Here is a 23,310-nt window from a genome sequence, read left to right on the forward strand (position 1 = left end):
TACCTATTTTGTTTCGAGGCATCGACTCGTCTAAGAAGACTTGAAGTACCTTCTAGTAACTAGGGCAAGTCACCTACATCCCCGCCACAATGTGTGCAGCCGTTGTCCCTATGTTCATTGGATCCCTCTCGGCAGAAGCGATTAGGATTCTGATCCAGGAACACGGCTATGATGCTTCACAGTGGATATTCAATGCATATGTCCAATGGAAGACAGGACAAGCAGCGACACAGCACACTCGCACGATGGAGGATGTGCAGCACTTCACGTCGGACTTGAAAAATATCATTGAACGAAAAGAGATCCGCGTTGTCCCTGACGCTTTCAACTCAACCCCAAACTTCATCGGCTACTTCCAGACTGCAGCGTTAGGAGCGATACCTCTTGCAATACTGGATGTAGGCCAGGCAATTAGGCGGGTTGGTGCAAGCCTCGAGTCTATCCGATCCGAACTTGCCATTGCGAATGTCTCCACCGTTCAAGGTTGGGATGGAGGTGGTTTTGGTAGCTACGTCCACCGTTTCGTTCGGAACGAGATGTCGGCCTTTGACGACAATGGGGTTGATAAGGGAGGGAACTATCAATACTTCTATGTTTGGCACCCCGATACCGACTGGTATACGGCTTTTGAGGAGAGGCAGGCTGAACAACCTCTTGGACCCAGTTTCGGCGGATATCATCACGATCTCGTGACAATCTGTTTGCGCATGAGGGCTGATAGAGAAGCTTTGAAAGCAACTACTGAACATGGAATCACTGCTGTGTTGCATCTTGTCATACCGGCCTACCAACCACTTGTGGTGGACACCGAATTCAAGTTTGCCGAAGAGCTGTTCCCATTGATAGTTACTGGAGCTCGACATCGAGGAATCGATCTGGTTTGGCTTGCACTTGATCAACCTACAGGGGATGGAAGACTCGAACTTCGGCTTGTGAGTATTTTACCTGATACGTTGGAAACGAGCCATTGCTGCACGATGACCGGCATGGGTTGTGCTGTTGGGTCTGCCGCATGTGCCACTGCAATGGCTATATTTCCTCCTTGCGCACCCGCTGCAGTAGCTGCTATAGACGTCTTATTACCTTCTACGTTCGTATCATTCGCGGCTTTTTTTACGACCAGAGTGTACGAAGAAGCTACCAGACCAGACATAACGGTTCTCGGAGATGCTCTAAATCTCCACGATTTAGGTTTACTTGGATGACTACAGAGAATTTACGATGTGAGCTATAGATAGCCGAGCTGCGTGCGTCTTTATCTAATTGTTTTGGTGTGGGTTTTCATTTCTGTATCTCGACTACTATCCGTGGAAGTTCAGTATTGTTCAATAGGTAGTCTGAGTAGTGTGTTGTTAAATCAAATTGATGTATTATGGCAGAAAACACATTGTCTAACATTGTTTGTGACATGAACTTGTATATTTACGATCAATCTCATAGCACAGCGGTCAAGATAACATGGGATCAACGAGATAAACCTGTACATAACTACAAGGGAATTAATTCTCCTTTTGTCTCATTTTCGTAAGATAACGGTATCTGCGAATTGGTGTTACTCGGTATGGTCAGCTTCCGGGGATTCAAGACTACAGCCAATGTAACACGCCGACCAAGCACAGCATAAATAATCAAGATGAAAGATTGGCAATATTGAATCAGAAAATGTGGCTACCTGTAATTGTGCCTTTGCCGCATCTGACCTCCCTTCTCGGTCCAACAAAGCCGGAGTGAGGCTATCGCCGAGCAACATGGTGCCATATATGCACACTGATCAATAGCTCCATTCCTAATGGCTGCCACCCTCCTCCACATCCGGTCCCGACTCATCCTTGTAGTGTACCTGACAGCCGGTAATCTTTCTTTGTTCCATGACATGATCTCTCAACACCAACAGGTGCAGCATCTCAGACAAAATACCTCACGGATGGGTGTCCACGCGGGGAGATCGGAGCCCGCCGATTGACGTAGCCGGATGAAAGGGGAGGACAACAGAAGCCACATGACTTGTTAATGTGTTTGCTTCTATTCTTCTTCTGATAATGGGATGTATTGGCGTTTTCTTGGCTCTTGGCTTTTGTATATAAGACTGTGCTCTCACCCCGCTTTTTAGTATTTGTGTTTCTCATGCAAGATTGAGTCTTGGCTCTTTGTTAAGAGATTTGATTGCCTATTCGATATCTCCCCCGCGTCACTGAGATTTTGTCCACCATGACATTTGCTTTCTTCAAACCAAAGATGCATTCACTCACTACTTCTGCAGTCTCGTCACCAGTTCTTTACCCATCCGTTACTTCTGAGTTTGAAGCTGCGAACCAAAAGTTCGCTGCGACATTTACTCAATCCCATCTACCTGGTCCACCCCGTCGGTAAGTGGTGCGCGACAACAAAACAGGTTCGATGGGTCTGACAAGTACCAGAAAAGTCGCAGTGGTAGCGTGTATGGACAGCAGATTAGATGTAGAAAAAGTACTCGGCTTAGACATCGGCGATGCGCACGTCATCAGAAACGGTAACTATCTCCAATATCTCGATATCTACTGCAAAGCTGACATGGATGTCACAGCTGGCGGTCGCGCGGTAGAAGCCCTCCGATCAATCCTGATTTCTCAGCAATTACTCGGAACGCGTGAGATAATCATTATGCACCATGTAAGACAACCCAACCCCTCGGGAGAGACTGAGACACAAAGTGGTGTCGATCATCGGACCAGATTGAACCGGCCCGGCTGACCCCACGCGCAGACCGGCTGTGGCATGCAGAGCTTCTCCGACACGGATTTCCGAGCCAAGATCCGGCAGGAGATGCATGAAGATGTGGACCATATGGCGTTTCTGCCTTTTTCTGATTTGCGACAGAGTGTTATTGATGATGTTGCTTTTTTGCGGAAGAGTCCGTTGATCTTGGATGTTCCTATTACGGGGTATGTTTATGATGTCAAGACGGGCCGGATTGAACAGGTTGATGAGAGAGCCGACTCTGAGTGCTCTAGCCCATGAAATTTGGATGTTTAAATGATTTGTTGGTGTTGCGGGATATTTTTTGTGGTTTGAATTGAAGCAATAAATAGCGAGCGGGTATGGAGTATTGAGATTATCATCGATATTAAATGCAAGTAAACCACTTTTGAAGGAATGAAACGTAGCACAGAGTGATCCGAGAACATATTCTATCTAGAGCAGACCCGGCATCTGAATGACTTGTGTCTGTATTATGCACTTCTGGGCCCAGACTGTCTGACGTATCACAAAGCCGGCATCAATAGCCGCTTAATATACAGCACAATACTTACTCCCTACATAATACGCTTCTGGAATATCGACTTCATATGTAAATACAAGTCCATCAGCCACGCAGCAAACACAAATATCGTCATGACAGTGGCCACCCAAGATATACCGTCTGATTCAAACTCTTCACCAATGTACACCGTTGCAATCGTGAAGCCCACGTTCGGAAAGACAATTGCCCACCAAGGCAGGGCAAAACTCATCTGCGATCGGGATTTATCCCTGCTGATTTTGGAGATCAAGATGGGAACGTGCGCAACTAATGCTATTGCGAAAAGCCAAAATGTGAATAGCCAAAGGAATACGCCGATCCACAATGCCATGATGTTTAGTGTCTCGAAGGCAGTCGGGTGCTTCGCAAAGTATCCATATCCGTCTGGAATGGCCTTGGCACATCCGATGAGCGCAATGATGGTATATCCTGCTGAACCAACAGATATGAACAACCCTGGTCTGAGGTTGACGGGACCGAGACCATTGACAAGCATGCTTCCAACAAAGTGGGGAAGGAAGACAAGACACAATATCCACCCAAGGCCTTCAAATGCGATTCCTGCAACAATAATGGGCACTCGCTGGTGGGGAGGCTGGTCAGCTGCTATTACCGAAGCGACAGTACCAGTGAGCATGGTGTTGTAGATCATCAAGAACATCGGAGAGCTCATGCTACCAGGAGCGAAGGGTGCGATGGAAAACATGACGACAAAGATGACGATATTGTAGGTCAAAGTGACGGCGCCGTAAATCCAAAAGAGCGCTCGGACAACATTAATGAGCCAGGGACCGGTATGAGGAACGCCAAAAGCCTGCATGCCCATGATGATTGTTGCTATCGAGAGCCACAGTGATCCAGTAAAGTAGGCTTCTGGAGGTTTCATGACAGATTCGCGAAAGCTTGAGGGTTTTCGTATAAACCGGTATGTCATGGCTGAGACAAACAGAATGAACAAAACTATGTTTAGTATGAATATCACGACTCCAATAGTCTGTAAGCCGTGGAATTGATAAGGTGTCTTTGATAGCATGAGGGCTACGCCACCGGTTGATTGAATGCATGTGAAATTGCCCCATGAGAAGCTGTCGACCAGCGAGGCATCTTTTGGCTTTTTATTTCTAGACACTGTATCATTTGACTGAAGGGTAGCGTCTGATATGCCATTTTGTGTCTGCTCTTGTGGCATAATGGATGTTGGGTGAGGGAGATATACAGGGTGTCGGGAACGATGAAAGGTGGAGAGGGAAAATTAGCTTCTGAGATGAGCCGAGATGCCACTAAAGTTGACCAAATTAGACAGCGCTAGCAGGGCATGTGAATAAAATAAAAGCAGGACTAAAAGAGGTCCAGACGAAAATAGTGATGATTTCTCGAGCCATATAGACACTAAAGCTGATTTGCTATTTTCATCACTCACCACACCAGTACTGTTTTTTATGCTACCCGTCTGCAGGCAGCTCTAGCTCAACCTTCGAGGCGTATGCCAATTCAGTTGTGTGTCTTGCTAGTCATTGAAGGGTGCACCAATCTATTGAAGGCCATAGTGGAACAGTGCAGGAAATTTAAAAACAATACGATAGTAATATTAAGCAAATAACTAAACGACAGAATAACTAAATCGGGTTAGATGACCCGTACATTGTTCCGACGGTGGTTCAATCTGGTTATAGAAAGAAAACATAGCTAACACTCTTCAAAACATCCACTCCCCCGCACTCCATCCACTGACAACACTCTACTTCTCAAGGACATAAAATTCAACAGTGTACGGCTGGACAATACGGGTCCATGAGGTCAGCCCTCCAAACTGAGTGTGCGGGATGCTAGTAGTGAAGTCGACAGACTGGGGGTTCTTGCCCTCCTCAGTTGGGAGCTTCTCCCAAGAGATCGTCCAAAAGATGGAGTCGCCAGCGTAGTAGGCATCAACAAGCTTGATAAACTCGCTGTCGAAAGAGATCTTGACTGTCGGGAGTGGGACAATCGCGCCCCCTTGAGAAGCAGGGACTCTAGCCGAGATATTGTGGGTCACCCCTCCAGCAAGAGGAACTTTGATAGGAGGCAAGACGCTCCCAATAATACGACCTCCATCGGTCTGTTCATCAGTTTGCGCAGTGTCCTGACCATTGGCCTGACCATTGGAAGAAGTAAGACCGTTCTTTGGCGGGTCAGCTGGTCCGACGCCCTCAAGCAAGTACTTGATGGTGATGTTGTAAACAGCAGTGGCGGTCTCAAACAGGACAGTCTTGCTGTTGAGCCAAGAGAGGGGAAGTTGAATGGAGACTTTCAGAGTTGCATCGATCTGCTTGGAAGATGGAGGGGGAAAGTCCTGGGGATAGAGAAGAGGGAAGGCCCTGAGAGAAAAGCGAAGCCCTCCAACCCAGTCCTCACGTTGGATGAAAGCTCCAGCAAGGTAGCCAGGAACCTTGCCCTTGGCTTCCAGAAGAAGGGTCTTGCTCCATGGGGAGTAAGTGGCAGAAATGCCAGATTCAGGGAAAGGAACGAGGGCAGCCATTGTAGGATGTTGAAAGTGTTGGTTTGTGTGTGCAAAGTTGGATTGCTAGATGATGTTGTATCTATGTTGAAGGAGGATTTGGCTCTTCTTATAGATAATTCAAGTTGTGAACTCTCGCCAGAGAGCTGAACTATGGCCCCTTGTGATTTATCAATCCGTATATGTCGTGATTGACAACCAAAATGTCGTTCCACCTTATCAAAGACATATTTCGAGTCTGGAACCTCATAGAAAATTACCATGTCTGGCTGTTTTGAGACAGAGCCAGCTATCACGTTCACAAACCTCATTCGTGAAAAAGGTTCACTTGCACCTGAAGTCTATCACTATAGTTGAATTATTCCAGAGTTGAATTCTGATCGATTATACATATGTCAGCATTTTGTGGAATCTTATTTACTATTCTTTGCGTGTGAGATCTCACCCTAGTTCCAATTTGGCTCTGTCAGCCAGCCACATACATTGCAGTGTATGTGATATTGCAAAGGATGCTGAGATATCACAAGATAAAAGACGCCATCGTTCGATTTTGTGATTGGAAAATCTTGCGATGGCTTTGAGTGAACCACGGATGCGTTAAGTCTCATTACTTTCCTACCTCATATTCCTCCGTCACCCGCGCGCCAAATATGAGTTTACCACAGACTGACTTGGAAAGTACCAAGGACTTTCGTTACGAATGTGCCAAGCGGATCCAGGCACAAATCCGTCTACCACCCATGTACAAAGACTTCCGACTACAGGCAGTCCACATCGCTATCACACTACTCGTTCCTGTCGAATCCTTGGTAGATGGTGGCTTCCTTGACAGCAACCAGGGGTCAATGCATTTGCATGACAATTTGAACATTGTCGCAAGTCTAGTCAGACACTGTAAGTAATGTACATCTCAAGGTTATCCTGCATGCTTTGTGCTAATATATTATAGACTTCGTCATGTTGTATAAAGACATATCAAATCCAAACGATTATTGCGACCAGGTGGAGAAATACGCATGTGCTTACCGAAACAAGTATCGATGTATAGTGACAGGTGAATCTCCTTCTTGGGCATCCCATATTATCCCCTTCTCGTGGAACAAGAACGAAGCCAATGTATACGAGACGAGTCTAGTCATGGGCGCCTGCCAAGCTTTCTTCACCGATGAGATATGCAACGACCTATATGGTCTCTTGTCCAACTCGGATGATTTTTGTAGTTCGGACAAGCAATGGAATTTGATCAATATCAGCGAGTCAGTCGCCGCGGCTTGGTCCTGTTCATCGCTAGGGCTGAAATGTTTAAGCATTAAGCCAAACGATTCCTGGTGTCCGGATACTCAAGAGTCAAGGAACGACTCTATAGATGAAGAATGGGAAGTCGAGGTCGAATTCCAGTGGCTATACCGACGGTTCAGGAAGCCGAACGAAGAAATGGACGGTATAACCGACGAAAACAACATGGAGCATATGGCTGAAGCACAAATTCATCATGAAAGAATGGGATGCCCTCCTTTCATGGATGCCTCTGGGATTGCTACCGGACATAAGGGCTGCAAGCCAATGCTTTCTGGTCACACCTTCACCATCACAATGTTAGAAAAAGATGCTCGCAAGTACAAGATTACGCTAGATCTGCGTTGGTTCATTATTTCTGCTGCCGCCATGAGTTGTGCGGCTTGGTACCCGGAACTTCTTCCTCCTCCGCTTGAATGGTAATGTCGAGTGGGGGACAGTCTTGGGCGAGACATGGTAGGCGGTGACCTGAGTATTGGGATATATAAATAAAAAGATAGTTTACAGACTGTAATCTAAATAGTATGAACTAAACTAATCGATTCATCCCTTTTGTTTCCAGTAAGTGGTTCTAGTACAGAGAGCCTTAAGTTCGAGACACGTCGTTCAACACCAAAGGCTCCTGTGAGATGTATCTAGAAAATGATAGAAGGTTAACCCTGCAAGTGGGGTGACATGACTTTGGGTTTGACTCAGAGAACATACAAATAAAACACTACAACACAGTTGCGTCAATTGATCATCAAAAGAAAAAAGCAAGGTTAAAGAAAAAGAGTGCATTAAGGTTCTATTCTGGGGGGAAGGGGGGCTCCTGTGAGAGTGATGCTACCGAAGGGTTCTAAATTTCCCTTCTAGTACGACCTGTATCAGGTTTTAGCCTCTGATTTACCATCTAAAAGTCGTGTCCAGCCACCCCTCGAAAAGAAAAAGGTCCAAAAATGATCATAACACGCGGGAACCCTAAGTGAATAAGATCCAATCCGCAGCCGACGGGAGGTAGTTACCCGCGTCCCTAACTCAAAAGGAGCAGCGGTACCTAGTCCATCGACTATGGTGCTGATAACAAACGCATGCAAACGCAATGGAAATGCGTCGTGAGTTTCGTTCCGCGATGGCTTGAGTTGTGTCGTGGCCCACCAACATGTGTAGGGGGCGTGGGAGTACGCGAGCCAGCCACTCCGTGTCCTTCTTTCCCAGGAGTCTCTCATAGTTCATTTCCCATGATTGCGGGTTGAAAGGTATCGGGTCAAATCGGCCCAGTAAACTAGCCATTCGTCGGAGCTTCTTGCCATTTGCGACTGTGGTGTGATAGTCTTTGCGCTTTGCTAGAAATTCGTCCAGTGCGGTGAAGGGAGTTCCTTTAGCGATTTCAAGAGGATCTCCTTTAGCGACCAAAATGCTCAGAATTCTGATTTCGCATATAGTCTCCAGTTCGGCATCGTCAAAGTTGTCCATGATTCTGATATGACCTGATAGCCATTGGAGCTGTCGTGGCGTGAGACTTGCTTTCTCCTTGAGTGTCTGTCTGATTGTCTCGAATTCCAATGGTGTTTTCCTACCCTCCATCGTCTGGGGTTTTTGTGGACCAGCCAACTCGTTGTCTTCTTTGGGGTTGTTTCCGAGAAGGTCTCAAATCGGAGGAGACCAGTTGGATAGATCAAGTGGCATCATAGTGGCTGCTCGGGGCTGTGCATATATTTTCTGCCTCTTTGACGTTGAGGCTACAGACTCGTCAGGCCTAGAGCGTGCGGTCCTGGCTTTCATTAGTACCACTCTGCCTCCAATCCATTCATCATCGCTCATCTCAGCAGTACGTCTTCGAGAGGCTCGTTTTCGTTGCTTAGGCAGAATGAGCGAATTCTCCATGATGGGCAGATTTTGCGAGGATGTGTTTGTTTCGTGATTTTCAGAGGGTGGAGATGTGAAAACGAATTTTGGTCTCGCGATGTGTTTGTTGATAGCTGCCTAATTGAAATAATGCCTTAGTTTTCTCTTCACCACTTTGTTGCCAGCTAGTGACAGGTGGCAGCGGCAGCTACTATTGACTCCTACTTAAAACGTGATCTGGAAGTCGTGTACGTAAATTAGAGTACGATTGTTGATATTTTAGGTGCTTTTCTGCAATCTTGGGACATAAACAAAACACCTACCCACGATGAAAGTGGCTTCGTATATCATTCTTTCAATCTTTGAGGAGATATCTTGATCCTTCTTTAGTATTTTTGCACATCGCCACCAGTACCTTTGGACAATAGCCAACACGTTTCAATTAGCTCTGTAAATGTACTAGCTCGGCACTCACCTGGTGTTTGTCTTGATTCGGTGAAAAACAGAACGTTCTGTAGGTAAGAAAGTTAAGGAAACAGCCAATTTAAGATAATTTATTGGTCGTACATGAATTTCAGAGGGCGATGTTACCGACTTTCTTTCGCCATCTACAGTTGCAGTTTGTGGAGAGTACAGTTTAAATAAATAAACAACTAACATATAAAGACGGTGTATAAATATTACCAAAGACAGCGACGGTAATAAAAATCACTTTTACCTCTTTTGGCTTATTTGATAAGATGAATGTCAGGGATAAGATTTGTCCCAGTTGAGACAGTATCGCTATAAGTGAGTTTAACAACAACTGAGTCAGTCTCCACTTGGATGACACTAGATATAAGACTTGTGTCAGCAATACTAAGACAAGACAAAACATAAGCAATCTCATACATTACTTTTTATTTATTTTAAGAACTAGTCCCCCGATCAACATCATGTCGCAGCCGTGCAAGGACAGCGACGCTAAGCTTCGAGCCGCCTGCGATAGATGTCACGAGCTCAAGATTCGATGCACTCGCACCGGAGGTACAGAAAGCCGCTGCGACAGATGCGAGAAAAATGACATCGATTGCGTCTATCGGGCCCACCGCCGCATCGGTAGACCCAAAAGTCAAAAGTCAAGATGTGGGCCAAACACAACGGCTCGCCAAAACGATACTACCACCAGAGGCCGTATACAACAGGAGCAGCAAGAGCAAATGGATATTTCTCCGCCAGAGAATCGAGACTCTATCAATTCTGACTTTGACTTTTCCATATTCGAAGCCAGCGGTGCTGTAGAATGGCACAGATCGTCGGATGTCATTAATGTTTCAACACACCAAGTGTCGTCTACTCACCCGCCTTTCATCTCGCCTGATTGTTCACTCTCTCATGAGAGCTCAATGAGTCAGACTGGTTCCGGATCTCCTTTCAGTATGCTCAATATTGGCACAATGCCAGTCTGCGATCTGGACCTCTCGACTCTCCATGGGTACGGACCGTCGACAGACTTGGTCAGAAGCATAAACCATCGAAGTGGCTCTGAGAACGAGTCTATGGAGGGCAATGCAGAGCTTCAGAGCACACAGTCAGCATCAGGATCACCACAGGAAGAAGACCAAATGCTTGAGGATCGACTATTGAGGCATCAAGCCAAGCTACGGTGTTTATATTCAACTGTTGATGCGACACGGAATTTAATATCAACGACGAATGACACAGTCTCCCACGGAGCACCTCTGGATAAGGTCCTTGAGGCTATAATGGAGCTGGTGGAGATCCTCCAGACCAACGCAAATCATACGTCGAGCAGCAGCAGCAGCAACAGCACCACGGTGGACGGACCATCAGAAATTCGCAACCAAAGTCGTTCTCGGCAAGACATTGCCAACTTCAACGACATCGCCATTCTCCATGTTTCCATATCATACGCATACATCGTCAAGATACTCGCACCAATCATCTTATCTCTAGAGAAAAGCTCAGTCCCAGTTGGATCAACATCCTCGTCTACCTACAACGATACCACGGCACATCCTAGCTCAGCGAGTCTACCTTCCCAGACGGGTGGCCCTACCAAGCCCCGTACTGTTTCTGTTTCTCTTGGAAGCTTTAGTTTGGCCTCAAAACCAGCACTGAACGCGCAAATCTTGCTTGGGATGATCTCCCGCATGCTAGACCAGCTACACGACGCTACGCAACCCATACTTATGCAGGTCAGACACCATCATGTTCCGACGCAGCCAGTAGCATTGCAGGAACGGGAACATCACGATGCGGCTATGACAAGAGAACAACACGTAAGCACTGGGCACGGTCCGGACCGTCATACCAGCCCTGTACTTTCTTCAGCACAAGCGGCAGTGGACTCGATAAGAAATGAGGAGAAGGAGTTGCTGGCAAAGTTGAACAAGGTGGGAAATAGTACCAGCGCTACGTGGTAATCAGGATCGACTGCATGGACTGCCCATTGGGTGGTATTTTGCTATGCATTGGTGAGTACTCTATCATTCAATGCCCAAAGCGGTCAGTCATTGACATTTCCCGATAGCTTGTCGACTCCTTTGATAGGTTCATACTATCAATTAGGGTTGCATTGCAGCATTTACTTGGTACCTGTGTGACGAGTTGAGCAAGTATTTCCATGCCGCTTGTAGGGTCTGAGATTACGAAGAAAGAACATGTTATCCCTCCAATCTTGGAACAAGGAATATCTGCACCTAATTTCCCCTTGCAATGGCGTCAGAATAGGCTCATAGTAATAGGTGCAACCCCCACTTGCATCAAGTTGGTGATGATACACCCCGCAAGATGCGGTACACGCACCTGAATACCAATCGGTAACTATCCGTACATAGACAATGTGAGATTGTCAGACCATGAAAGATTAGAAGGCTTATGTAAACCAAGTTTGGCAGGTGTCTTCCGATGGGCCATTGAGTCTTGGAATTTTGCAGTATCAGGTCATACATAGGCGCCAGTGCGGCACAAGAAACCTCCCAGTTTACGTTTGTATTACTTGTTCCTCTTTTCTTACGTACAAGCTTATCTACCAGATGACGATCAGTCTGTACTCATACGAGAATAACGACCAAATCCTTCGAAGTGGGAGGATGGGTATTACTCTATTCTGTCGATTATACGGGACGAGGATGCATGCACTGCATAGGCACCTGTCTTGGTTATCTACTATCTACCACCTAGATTGAGGAAAACAGCTGTATACTTTGTAGTCTCTTTCCATTTGACTGAGACAATACGGTACAGAACAGAGGTATAATTAAAGTTCCAATAACAAAATTACTCCATACTTTGCTGTGAGGTCTCTTTTAAGTTTACTAGCTTCGGCTAATGCCGATGCAAGAGATTTATGAAACAGCGGCTGAAGCCTCGAAATTTTAAAGTTGGGGGCTAACTCTTAGCTTGATGGAGATTCACCAGACACTAAAAGATCTCGCCGCCAATTTACGGCGACTTTATGGATACAGTGATTGTGCTACTCCTCCTAGTGGAACCAGATCTGACATTTGATACGTGGGTGTGAGAAGACAGCGTGTTGGACAGTTGTGGGACTGTAGATCATTCCAAGCTTACTAGTACTATTCGAGGCCATTCTTTGACACGTAAGGTCTAGGGTACAGGTAAGATAAATCGTCAACTGATCCAATCTTGAAAAGTCTCTGTCTCACTAATATTGATTACTCTACAGTAGCCATTACGTAACATGGAAGACATCTCACAACGAACAGCCAAAGGCTTACATTTGTCTCACGCCCAGCATTCCAAGAAAAATGGCGCTTGGTTCGGTCTGACGAACAACACCCAGCCACTCTTGGAGAACTTGGTGAGAGAATTGATTCTGAATCTGATCAGTAAGTCTAGAACATCCGTAAGCCAATAGTATTTATTAACCGACCTGGGCGTAAGCGAGATTGTATACTCACATCCTCACATGTAGCATTGCGTCATTCCCCCTTTTTGCAATAAACACGCGTCCATGTTAGATCTCGGTACCCGAAATTAAGTCTCAGACCGGCGACCGGCCTAACGGCGTCCAAGACCTAGAGGAAGGAACCGATCACGGAGCGGCATGTTTCATAGTCTCACAGAATTTCTGTCGTGACCGATGATCTAGGTACTACGCGGTAAGAAGCTGGTATATCATTGTTGTTAGTGAAATGATACATCATGGACTATCAGTATATCAAGGACGTATCTAATCGATAATCTATCTTATCAACTATAAACGAATAAGCAACCAGTGCTAATTTCACTGTTGATGTACTACCGTCATGACTGTCGAACAATCTACCGAGGCCAAATGTCTTACCCTAGACTCCATTATCAGGGGTCTTGCCGGTAACACCCAAACCATTTTGTCATACGCAACCACCAATGATGACTTTGCAAACTTCACTGGGTCTGATATTGAGCGACTCACGATCATTGGAGCCAATATCTACCTTCAGGCGCTGAAGGCACAGAGTGACTTTGACCTCAAGGCAGCCAAATCAAAGGTTGTTATAGCCTTGATTGGCACGTCGACGCTGGAATACTACATTACTTTCTTATCCATACAACGACTTGGCTTCACGACAGTCCTTCTATCGCCGAGGCTTACTCATGAGGGCGTCGCTCATCTTCTTAATGTCACAGAATGTTGTGCCGCAATCGTACCAGAATCGCACAGAGCCATGTTTGACAAGATACCTCTCTGCATTGTGCCCATGATACGGGACGTCTTTGCCTTGGTCGGTCAAGTATGGAGTCCCATTCCTGAGCTGGAATGTCATAGCCTAGACCAAACCCCAGGTGTTGTTGTCCACAGCGGAGGAACTACATCAGGGCTACCAAAGCCGATATCAGCGCCCTCAGGTGCTTGGATTGCAGCTGTGGCAGGAACAGACGCAAAAAGTCATCGTCTTCACACGCTCCCCACTTTCAACACCATGCCCCTTTACCACACCTTTGGACTGGGTGTGCTGTTTCGTGCCCTCAGAATGGGCACTCGTGTTTCTCTCCTCAATTCAGATCGACCGCTTGTTGCAGAGGCCATATTCAGGGGAATCGACGCTACGGAATCGCGGTGTCTCACAACAGTACCGTACGTTCTCAAGTTTCTCGCCGAGGAGGTTGGCGGCGTTGAGAAGTTGGCAAAGCTTGACTTTGTCAGTGTTGGTGGTGCCGCTGTACCCGATGATCTGGGACAGAGCCTCATCGATGCTGGGGTCAGCCTCAAGACCACATATGGTCAATCCGAGTCTGGCATCCTGATGCTTCCTGTGATTGACGAGGATAAGCAATGGGGTTGGCTAGAGCCAATGGAACACGCTGAGCAATATATGAGATTTGAACCAGCTGAAGGAGATCTTTATCACCTGGTGATCCTGCCTGGTCTTGCCTCCAAGACCATGTCTGACCGTCCGGATGGATCATATGGCACCAAGGATCTGTTTGAGAAACATCCTCACAAGCCTCGGACGTGGAAGTTTGTCGCCAGACACGACGACATGATTGTCTTGAGTAATGGCGAGAATGCCAATCCAGTACCCTTGGAGAACTCCTTGATGAACAATCCCAATGTTGTCATGGCTGCAGCCTTCGGTGCTGGGCAAGAGTCGTTGGGTGCCATAATAATCCCATCTGCTCATGCTTCCAACTTGGCGCATGAAGATTTGCTCAAGAGCATCGAGCCGGACCTCAATTTGGGCAACGCACGTATGCCGGCATATGCTAGGGTATCACTTGACGCCGTCCTCATTCAGCCTGCGGATACAGAACTACCTATGACGGGGAAGTCAACACTTCAGCGAGCCCTATTCTATCGTCAGTTCTCTACCATTATCAGTGACTACTATTCCAATGGAGGCGTCCACAACACTTTAGGAAAGCTTCCGGAGCATCCCTTTGATGATGCCGAGATCTCCAGGATAGTACATGAAATTGTCCTCCGTCATCATCCTCCCATGAAGGACAATCGCGATGGAGACTTCTTCACGATGGGCATGGACTCACTTCAAGCATCCCGGATTCGAGCAGAGATTTTGCGAAGGATATACATCAAGCCAGAGAAAGTGGCTACCAACGTGGTTTTCAATCATCCGAATCTTTCTCTTCTTTCCAATCATATCGTTTCTTTGTACACAGGCCGACAGGACGCAATGACAGTTGATCCACAAGAAATAGCTCGAAGCTTCATTCGCAAGTATACTCGTTTTACTACGAAAGAAGGAACTGAGAAGCAAGGCATGAGTTCGGTTCCTGAAGCCAACACTATTGTATGTATATGTTTCCATTTTCGTTCCACGCTTCTTCCTTCCAATTACACGTTTCTGTCTTTCACCGTCTTTAAATAATTTATCTGAATCTTTTCTTTTTCATTCATGTCGAGGAGGCTGAGAAACGCATCACGAATCTGCTTGAGACTTGAGCTGACCAGTATCTTCACAATAGTTACTCACTGGCGCCACTGGCTACCTCGGCGTCCAGATCCTCCACAACCTCCTATCACGCCGACCAAAAGACCGTGTCTACTGTCTCATTCGAGCACAGGATAACGCAGAAGCTGAATTGAGGCTTGGCCAAGCACTTGTTAGCTCCAAGTTGACACTGCCTAAACAGCTCCGGGAAAGGGCAGTCGCCCTGGCTGGCGACCTAGGTCGTGATAGACTTGGACTACATCTTGACGACTATGGCACCTTGCTTCGTAGTGTTACCAAGATTATCCACAATGCGTGGGCGGTCAATTTCAGCATGTCTTTGAGCAGCTTTGAGCCCCAGCTAGCAGGTGTATGCCACTTGATCAAGCTGGCACTGAGCGCTCAAAAAACCCCAGAAGTTGTGTTCATCTCAAGTATCGTTGCTGTTGCTTCAGCAAACCCCCCTGCACAATCTTCAGCAAGCTGTGAACCGACACAGTGGAAGGGCAATATCGCGGAACGGCGGTATGGTTGGGAAGCTGTAAGCTCATTAGGATATGGTCAATCAAAATGGGTAGCCGAGGAAATTTGCTATTCTGCATCGGAACATACTAGACTGCCCGTCAAAGTCATTCGGTTGGGGCAGATATCTGGTGATACACATCACGGTATATGGAACCCATCCGAGGCAGTACCTACTATCATTCTGAGTGCCCTCACAGCGGGGGCTTTGCCTCGGATTGAAGCCGATAATGTCTTCAGGGTTGGCGATGCGCAGCTATGGATCCCCTCTGATGTTGCGGCAGCATCCATTGTTGAGCTGACGTTTTCCGAGGTGGGTGAAGGTATCCCGTCTTGTGAGGCTGATGGAGCTTCCACGCACTCGGATATCCCAAAGATTCTGGAGAAGATCCCTTACACAGTTTTTCATGTTTCTGGTTATCACCCAGTAAGCTGGAATGCAGATATCGTACCATTGTTAAGAAATTTTGGTTTAGAATTCGAGGTTGTTTCTCAGCGTGCTTGGGTGGACAAGCTAGCATCTTCAGACTCTGATGTGAGCCGGAATCCACCTTATAAATTGATCGAGTTCTTCAAGGGTGGTACTCAAATTGAAGATCAATTGGATCCTGTTGGTACAAGGACGTCGTCGGCGCAAGTGCACTTGGACACCAGTTTAGCATCGAAGTATGCCCCAAGTCTTGCTCAACTTGGTAGCTTGGATGAGAAGCTGATGAGAAAGTACTTGGAATACTGGAAGAAAGAGTCATGGCAGAAACTAGAAAGGGATTTGGTGATGGAAGGGCATAAGAAGGAGATGGGCTCTTTGTAGGCGTTGGAGGATGAGGTCTTGTTTACTTGTTACTATGCTTATGATTTAATTTTTCGAATCAAGTTGTAAATTTTTTATATTGGCATTTTCTATCACAACTTCTAGCGATGTTGGTGAAAGGGAGGGAGTGTTGTTGAACGCGAAGGGTATCACGTGATAAGACAACATCTACGCAGACGGCTCGTCTATCTGGACAACTAATTTAGATATTCAAACAATTATTCCTACTTCAGTCACATGCTGAAGCGAAGTACTAAAAACTTTGTACGGATGGAAAAAAATACATATTTTGAATTGTATAGATTCCTTGTTATGCTACTTGCGGAATCATGTATACGAGCTTCTGACCCGAAACTTGCTTTTTTTTCAGCATTTCAAGCCCACATAAGATTCCTTCAAAGCCGCCTTCCATAAGTTTGACCGGATGTGTCTGTAGTTTCCCTTGATCCAGTAGGCGTTGCGCAGTTGCAAACCATTTAATGGCAAATTCTCGAACATCAGGATCTCCTACCCTTTCGAACGGAGGACCCCAGCCGATGGGCTTCCCTAGTAGCGTAGGGCCTAAGACCCAGTCAGGTTGAATTGTTGGTCGGGTATGCAGAAACTGCGGAAAAGGTTCAAGCGCGGTGTATTTGCCTCCAGTTCTTCCAATGCACTTGTAACAAAACTGCATTGTCTCGGGCTCTGAGATGCAGTCCAGCACGTATTTGAGTGAGTTGCGTGTGAACTTCCGAATTTCGTCTGGGGTTTCAGGGCGGCGGTAGTCAAACACAGCTTCAGCACCAAATGATTTAACAAGATCAAAGTTATGTGGCGAACATGTGGTGATGGGGATCAACCCGGAGCTTGTTCAGTTAGATTAACGTCAAGGCTAGCTGACAAGGTACTGATGCTGGACTTACAGTTTCAACAGCTGGATGGCCAAAGTACCAGTCGCAGTGCTACCTCCATAAACGAGGACAGGGATCCGTTCCGTTGCAGGAGCTTCTGGGTAGCCTGGTACATCTAGAGAACGAAACAAGGCAAGGCCGATAGTTCCAACTCCACTCCCTAATGTTGCTGCGTCTTCAACGGTCATCGACGGCGGTACCTTGAGAGTGACGATGTCTGTAGCACCGACGAACTGGGCAAACGCGCCAACGCTAGGAGTCAACGAATGCATACCCTGAACAGCACCACAAACTCGATCACCTAGTTGGATCTCTGATGCTGTCTTGACTTTGGGACCTATGCCGACGACTGTTCCCACGTAATCCATACCAGCCACAGCACCTACACTAGCCAGATTGCCAACCATTTTGCCGTCTATTGGATTGAGTGCCACAGCAGTGTTGCGAACTAGTATCATATCATTCTCCAGACGGGGTAGGGGGACCTGTTCTGCAACTTTCAGTGAGCCATCTTCTGAGCCAACAATGGCAGTGTGATGAGAAGGGAGGTTGGTCATCTTGAGGGAGCTGAGTAAAAAGACACGTTTCATAGATCAAAGAACCTGTTTGTAAATTACTTCTTTACTCAATATATGCACCATCGTCGATAACAATGATTATCGGCACGGTTAGTACATCCCAATATGACAATACAAAAAGTCGCCGATATAGTGTAAAAGTCACCGCGATGCTGGTCAAGTGGTACAGATACCGTGACCAATCATATTTTTATTTCGAACCTCTTCAAAGAACGTGCCGCTTCCGAAGAAGAAGCGGCAGCCGGTCGGCCCTGGATGATGCATAAAACATTGATAGCAAGGTGAGACATAAAACACTTGTGAAAGTGATATGGCTTGTTTCGTGTTGCCGAAACCGAAATCAGCTTCATCGCATCACGGCTGCAGCCTCTAAGCTTCAAGATGTCAGTTATTGGATTATGGCTGGTGACAGTCACAGCAACTTTGAGTTTGTTTGTCTGGCAATTGATATTCCTCTTATCCATTCCCAAGTCGATTGTTGTTTGCTTAATAGCAGAGAGCTTATTCTTTGTTGCATGGTTCTTCTACTGGACTGTTATCTACCCCCGGTATCTCACGCCTTTTCGCCATCTTCCAACACCCGCGGTAGGTATCACATATTTTGATAATATGAACAAACTAAAGTTGAAAACATTTAAAGACACGAGGCTAATCTTGATCTTGATAGAGCCGTTCAATTCTTACTGGCAATCAAAATGGCCTTTTCACTGAGAACTCATGGGACGTCGCTCGTCGAGTCAGCCAGACTGTGCCTAACAGTGGACTAATTCGCTACTACGTGGCCCTGTCCAATGAAAGAATTCTTGTCACGAATACGAGGGCTCTAAGCGATGTGCTAACTAACCATTCTCATGACTTTGGGAAATCCAATCTTGCAAAGTTTGCACTCAAACGCCTGACTGGCAATGGGCTAGGATTCCTAGAGGGCAATGAACACAAGGTGAGAACAGATTGGACATGAAGGTGTTGAAGCGTGCACTGACATTGTACAGGTTCATCGTAAAAATCTGATGCCTGCTTTCACGAGAAAGCATGTTAAGGAGCTGACCCCCATTTTCTGGGATAAGGCAATGGAAATGGTCAAAGGCATGGAAGCTGAAGTCCGCTGCGGTAAAGACACGTCAACCCAAGGAACAGGGATCGTCGAGATTCACGATTGGGCTACACGGGCGACATTGGATATCATCGGTACCGCTGGTTTTGGCTACGACTTTGGTACCTTGCACAACCCCAGCAACGAGATTGGGCAGCAGTACAAAAAGATGTTCTTGGAGCCGTCGACCGCCTTCAACTGGCTTGAGCTTCTCGGAAACTATATCGATTTTAGATTCCTGATGACATTGCCTGTGAAGAAAAACAGAGATCTGACAGCTGGATCCAACTTTATGCGCGAGATAGCCAAGAAGGTGATTCGGGAGAGACGTCATGAACTGTTCCAAAGGATGACCTCACAAGCAGGTAACATGAAGAATACTAAGAAAGATATCATCACCACGGCACTGGCTAGCGATTGCTTTACCGATGACCAGCTCGTTGATCACGTCATGGCATTTCTTGTTGCTGGTCATGAATCGACTGCTACAGCATTTGAATGGGCCATGTATGAGCTCGGTCACCGTCCTGAAATGCAGAAGCGTGTAAGAGACGAGGTACGCACGTATCTTCCATCACCCAGCGCCGGGGGTGTCAAGAACATCACTTTCGAGTCAGTGCCTTATCTCCAAGCAATCTGCAACGAGGTTCTGCGGCTTTACCCTTTTTTGCCATTTGCAACAAGGGTAGCAGAAAAGGATACATGGGTTGCGGATCAATTCGTGCCCAAGGGCACAATCGTTGCTTACGCAGCGCATATTTCGAACCGCGACAGCGAGCTTTGGAGTGGTCCTGCACTTGACGCATTTGACCCGGAGCGATGGATGGAACCGGGCAAAGAGAGCTCGGGCGGCGCAAACAGTAACTACGCCATGCTGACGTTCTCGGCTGGGCCCAAGAGCTGCATCGGTGAGGCGTGGACGCGGGCCGAGCTACCTTGTCTTGTCGGCGCAATGGTCGGTTCATTTGAGATTGAGTTGGTCGAGGGGAAACAAGCAGACGGAACTGTTTACCCGACGGTAGATTTCAAGATGGGAAAAGTGCTAAAGTCGAGAGATGGTGTTTTCGTTCGGCTCAGACGGCTAGAAGACTGGTAGCAATTTATGCAGCATCGGCCTCCGGGCGGAGCTATATCTGACTGCTAGGGTCATATCATTCATTCCTTACTAGCAGTAGCAGAAAAGAACAAGTATAGTAACTTTAAAAGGAACCGAAACAATATTAAGAGTGTATTCATTTTATCTTGACCTTTGTCCAATCCTCAATCATTGTGTCACCTACAAGTCCAGTACCCGTCGTCATACCATGTCTGTCACACGGTTATCTGAGCCCCTTCAAAATATCCTACTACAAGATTTGCGTAACTTCTATGACCGCGCAAGTAGGATAGCTACTTTGAGTGTTAGTGCTATAGCAGCTATAAAATCGGCCTGGACACGAGGGAGTCCATTTGCTGCCGCTACAGCACTGTACCCTACCAATGAAGAGGGCAAGTATGTCATTCAGGCTGAGGGTATACGTATGGAGTTTACAAACTACGGTGGTGCTGTGACAAACCTGTGGTTAAACAACTCACGAGGAGAAGAGGTCGATATTGTCCTGGGTCTCGACCATGCTCGGGATTATGAGGATTATCCCAAGAATCCTTACCTGAACGGTGCTATTGGTAAGTCAACGTTCTATATTCTACTGACTGTAATTATAATAAGATCATCTGCTGATAGAGAGTCTCTAAGGTCGATACGCCGGGTTCATGCGTGGTGGCCGCTTTGATATGGACGGTGAGTCATATCAAGTTGCAACCAACGCCCACAATGGATCTTCCACTTTCAATGGTGGAGATCGTGGATGGGGTCGCAGTATCCTAGACATAGGCTCCCACACAGAAAACAGTATCACATTTGTTCTGTTTGACCGGAGCTGGAACGGCTTCCCAGGAACAGCAGCATCCTGTCTAACACACACCGTGACGCCGTACGAATGGCGCGTAGCCTTTGGAGTCACTCCAACAAAGAAGCCCGGCCCTATCAACATGAGCCAGCAGGCCTTTTTCAACCTTGATGGTTTCAAGAAAAAGAACTTGACAGGCTCGGTACCTGTCAGTGATAAAACGGTACGCGACCACAAGTTGCATCTTCCCCTGTCTGGTCTCCGCTTTGAGACGGACGCGTTAGGTCTTTCAACAGGGGATATCCTTGGGAACCCCAGAGGGAGTGAGTATGACTTTTGGTCAGCCAGCAGACGCATAGGTGATGTTTTGGAGAAGCCGTATATGGGAATATGTGATAGATGTCAGAAACGGCAATATCACAATCACAATCCTAGCGGAGCATATGACACAATCTTCCAACTCGGTCGATCCCAGCCTTGGAATAAGGAAGACGTTCCGGCGGCAATCCTATCGTCGCCTGAATCAGGAATCAGTATGAAGTTATACAGTGATCAGGAGGCCCTCCATGTGCATACCTGGAGTCAGAAAGAATGTAAGAATATCGGGTCCCATCGATGTCTTGTCCATTTGCTAATTGTTCGATCGCAGTTCCACTGAAACTTAAGAAGGGCCAGGGACAAGGCATGGTTCCACAGCATGGTGGAATTTCGTTTGAGATGCAGGATTGGCCTGATGGTTTGAACCATCCAGAGTGGCGGAGAGAGAGTAAGACAATTTGGGGAATGGATGGGCTTTACACAGCATTTTCAAGCTATCGGTTCTCTGTCGATAAGACGGAGCCTTGAGCTGGATCGCCATAAGCCAACAACTAGCAAATAGCAGTATCATTGTCATCCTCGTCTTCGAAAGGAAGGATGATCAATTCTTAATCCAAGAGTTATATTTATTTGTAAATATGAACAAATCCCTATGTGAGTCTTGACGAGTACTATCATCTTGGAGATCATTCGCTGACAGCTTATGATGAAAATCCTAGTCTGATCAATTCTTTGCTTATCCAGATCAGGGTAATTCCTGTGTCGCATGGAGTATGATAACTTAAGTATATATGTGTGTTGGCGAGGTATCCTTCTTAGTGGAGAGGGGGGATGCTCTTGACCGTAGCATTACTAAAGTTCAGCGGTTAAAAGAAATAACATTTATTTATTTATGATTGTTATCTACTACCTCTAATTGCTAGTGCACTGCTTGAAACCAGTGATCTTTATGTTTGCGCAGAGTCCCAACATGAAAGCACAGCTTGAGCAACTGCTTGTGCATCCTTCTTTGATGTCGGAACCTGATGAGCCCCATGGAACTTGACAACCATAGCTAAATCTGCACTCCAGCACTCCTTGAGTAAGCGAGCACTCTCTGGGCCCCAAGGATCCATAGTTCCCTGAACATGAACAGAGGGTATCTGGAGCTGTTCATGCTTGTTTCCGTTGATACCCGAAAATAAATTTGTTGTTTCCGAATCAGAGACAGGATTCTCTAAAGAAAGAGCAGGGAACGTTCCCGCGATGATAATCGCAAATTGGATGCTTGATCCAAACTCAGGATCCAGACATAACCCTGTGGCTACTCTAGTGCCCTGACTAAAGGCCATGACGCCGACTATGCCCAAACTAGGGCCTGTTGCCTCTTGTTCAATCTTGTCAGAAATCATTGACCTGACAAGTCGTCTTTCGTTGTCTACCAACTCAGGTGAGACATCGAATTCTTGGATGGCGTTCTCATCACAATGCCACCGTAAATATGGCCTGATCTCTGCAAAGGTTGGGATAACTCCAGGGCCAGGTAAAGACTCAAAGGGAGCGTTGACAAAAATGAATCTGAACTTGTGCTTCAAACACCTTACTATGGTGCGAGCTTGAAGATTGAAGATGGTGGCATTGGTACCGGCTCCGTGCAGACACAGAATTGCCGGCAAATATCCGTCTTGATGATTCGCAGTACTTTGAATAGTCATTTCTGTGCTTGTGATTGTTTCGAGATGACTGGATTTTCTGAAGCTCAAATTGATGGCTTGGCTGCTTTTGAGTTGATACGGTATGCAGAAAAAGGCCGAGTATAAACACCCGGACGGTAAGGTAAGATCGACTCATTGATTCAAGTCCGGATCATGTAAGAATGCAGTTAGAAAAGGAACACCATCGGTGGCCGACACGGCGACTTATTGTCAGACC

At 46.6% G+C, this 23,310-nt stretch overlaps 12 protein-coding genes across 12 annotated transcripts; 7 read left to right on the forward strand and 5 right to left on the reverse strand.

Moving 5' to 3' along the window:
* Positions 1–89: 89 nt before the first annotated feature.
* Positions 90–1,227, forward strand: FGSG_13762 (uncharacterized protein; the record flags this gene model as incomplete). Its single annotated transcript, XM_011321129.1, has 2 exons — positions 90–932; positions 1,192–1,227. The coding sequence occupies 2 exons, from the start codon at positions 90–92 to the stop codon at positions 1,225–1,227; spliced, it is 879 nt and encodes a 292-aa protein (XP_011319431.1).
* Positions 1,228–2,142: 915 nt separating this feature from the next.
* Positions 2,143–3,039, forward strand: FGSG_10453 (uncharacterized protein). The gene is made up of 3 exons (XM_011321130.1): positions 2,143–2,509; positions 2,564–2,649; positions 2,743–3,039. The coding sequence occupies exons 1-3, from the start codon at positions 2,398–2,400 to the stop codon at positions 2,995–2,997; spliced, it is 453 nt and encodes a 150-aa protein (XP_011319432.1). The 5' UTR covers positions 2,143–2,397; the 3' UTR covers positions 2,998–3,039.
* Positions 3,040–3,171: 132 nt separating this feature from the next.
* FGSG_10454 (uncharacterized protein) lies at positions 3,172–4,214 on the reverse strand (the record flags this gene model as incomplete). Its single annotated transcript, XM_011321131.1, has 3 exons — positions 3,172–3,230; positions 3,291–3,320; positions 3,398–4,214. 3 exons carry the CDS (start codon positions 4,212–4,214, stop codon positions 3,172–3,174), a joined length of 906 nt encoding a protein of 301 aa, XP_011319433.1.
* A 662-nt stretch (positions 4,215–4,876) lies between these two features.
* FGSG_10455 (uncharacterized protein) lies at positions 4,877–5,820 on the reverse strand. The gene has a single exon (XM_011321132.1). The coding sequence runs from the start codon at positions 5,793–5,795 to the stop codon at positions 5,019–5,021; it is 777 nt and encodes a 258-aa protein (XP_011319434.1). The 5' UTR covers positions 5,796–5,820; the 3' UTR covers positions 4,877–5,018.
* Positions 5,821–6,424: 604 nt separating this feature from the next.
* Positions 6,425–7,603, forward strand: FGSG_10456 (uncharacterized protein; the record flags this gene model as incomplete). The annotated part of the gene is made up of 3 exons (XM_011321133.1): positions 6,425–6,668; positions 6,724–7,489; positions 7,594–7,603. 3 exons carry the CDS (start codon positions 6,425–6,427, stop codon positions 7,601–7,603), a joined length of 1,020 nt encoding a protein of 339 aa, XP_011319435.1.
* Positions 7,604–7,921: 318 nt separating this feature from the next.
* FGSG_10457 (uncharacterized protein) lies at positions 7,922–8,636 on the reverse strand (the record flags this gene model as incomplete). Its single annotated transcript, XM_011321134.1, has 2 exons — positions 7,922–7,931; positions 8,107–8,636. The coding sequence occupies 2 exons, from the start codon at positions 8,634–8,636 to the stop codon at positions 7,922–7,924; spliced, it is 540 nt and encodes a 179-aa protein (XP_011319436.1).
* Positions 8,637–9,832: 1,196 nt separating this feature from the next.
* On the forward strand, positions 9,833–11,323 carry FGSG_10458 (uncharacterized protein; the record flags this gene model as incomplete). Its single annotated transcript, XM_011321135.1, has 1 exon — positions 9,833–11,323. The coding sequence occupies one exon, from the start codon at positions 9,833–9,835 to the stop codon at positions 11,321–11,323; it is 1,491 nt and encodes a 496-aa protein (XP_011319437.1).
* A 1,848-nt stretch (positions 11,324–13,171) lies between these two features.
* On the forward strand, positions 13,172–16,631 carry FGSG_10459 (uncharacterized protein; the record flags this gene model as incomplete). The annotated part of the gene is made up of 3 exons (XM_011321136.1): positions 13,172–15,157; positions 15,333–15,839; positions 15,987–16,631. 3 exons carry the CDS (start codon positions 13,172–13,174, stop codon positions 16,629–16,631), a joined length of 3,138 nt encoding a protein of 1,045 aa, XP_011319438.1.
* A 168-nt stretch (positions 16,632–16,799) lies between these two features.
* FGSG_10460 (uncharacterized protein) lies at positions 16,800–18,078 on the reverse strand (the record flags this gene model as incomplete). The annotated part of the gene is made up of 3 exons (XM_011321137.1): positions 16,800–16,820; positions 17,143–17,476; positions 17,534–18,078. The coding sequence occupies 3 exons, from the start codon at positions 18,076–18,078 to the stop codon at positions 16,800–16,802; spliced, it is 900 nt and encodes a 299-aa protein (XP_011319439.1).
* A 402-nt stretch (positions 18,079–18,480) lies between these two features.
* FGSG_10461 (uncharacterized protein) lies at positions 18,481–20,288 on the forward strand (the record flags this gene model as incomplete). The annotated part of the gene is made up of 3 exons (XM_011321138.1): positions 18,481–18,684; positions 18,767–19,039; positions 19,092–20,288. 3 exons carry the CDS (start codon positions 18,481–18,483, stop codon positions 20,286–20,288), a joined length of 1,674 nt encoding a protein of 557 aa, XP_011319440.1.
* Positions 20,289–20,712: 424 nt separating this feature from the next.
* Positions 20,713–21,927, forward strand: FGSG_10462 (uncharacterized protein; the record flags this gene model as incomplete). The annotated part of the gene is made up of 3 exons (XM_011321139.1): positions 20,713–20,857; positions 20,928–21,674; positions 21,731–21,927. 3 exons carry the CDS (start codon positions 20,713–20,715, stop codon positions 21,925–21,927), a joined length of 1,089 nt encoding a protein of 362 aa, XP_011319441.1.
* Positions 21,928–22,346: 419 nt separating this feature from the next.
* FGSG_10463 (uncharacterized protein) lies at positions 22,347–23,093 on the reverse strand (the record flags this gene model as incomplete). The annotated part of the gene is made up of 1 exon (XM_011321140.1): positions 22,347–23,093. One exon carries the CDS (start codon positions 23,091–23,093, stop codon positions 22,347–22,349), a length of 747 nt encoding a protein of 248 aa, XP_011319442.1.
* Positions 23,094–23,310: the final 217 nt, after the last annotated feature.

The sequence above is a fragment of the Fusarium graminearum genome, chromosome 1 (genome assembly GCF_000240135.3).
Source record: "Fusarium graminearum PH-1 chromosome 1, whole genome shotgun sequence".
Lineage (NCBI taxonomy): Eukaryota > Fungi > Ascomycota > Sordariomycetes > Hypocreales > Nectriaceae > Fusarium > Fusarium graminearum.

Bases quoted from the DNA above. Each gene is read 5' to 3' on its own strand.
- FGSG_10453 (XM_011321130.1), top strand. From the start codon at position 2,398: ATGGGTCTGACAAGTACCAGAAAAGTCGCAGTGGTAGCGTGTATGGAC. The intron at 2,510-2,563 runs GTAACTATCTCC...TGGATGTCACAG, and splicing joins TGCGCACGTCATCAGAAACG to CTGGCGGTCGCGCGGTAGAA. The intron at 2,650-2,742 runs GTAAGACAACCC...CCCCACGCGCAG, and splicing joins AGATAATCATTATGCACCAT to ACCGGCTGTGGCATGCAGAG.
- FGSG_10455 (XM_011321132.1), bottom strand. From the start codon at position 5,795: ATGGCTGCCCTCGTTCCTTTCCCTGAATCTGGCATTTCTGCCACTTAC.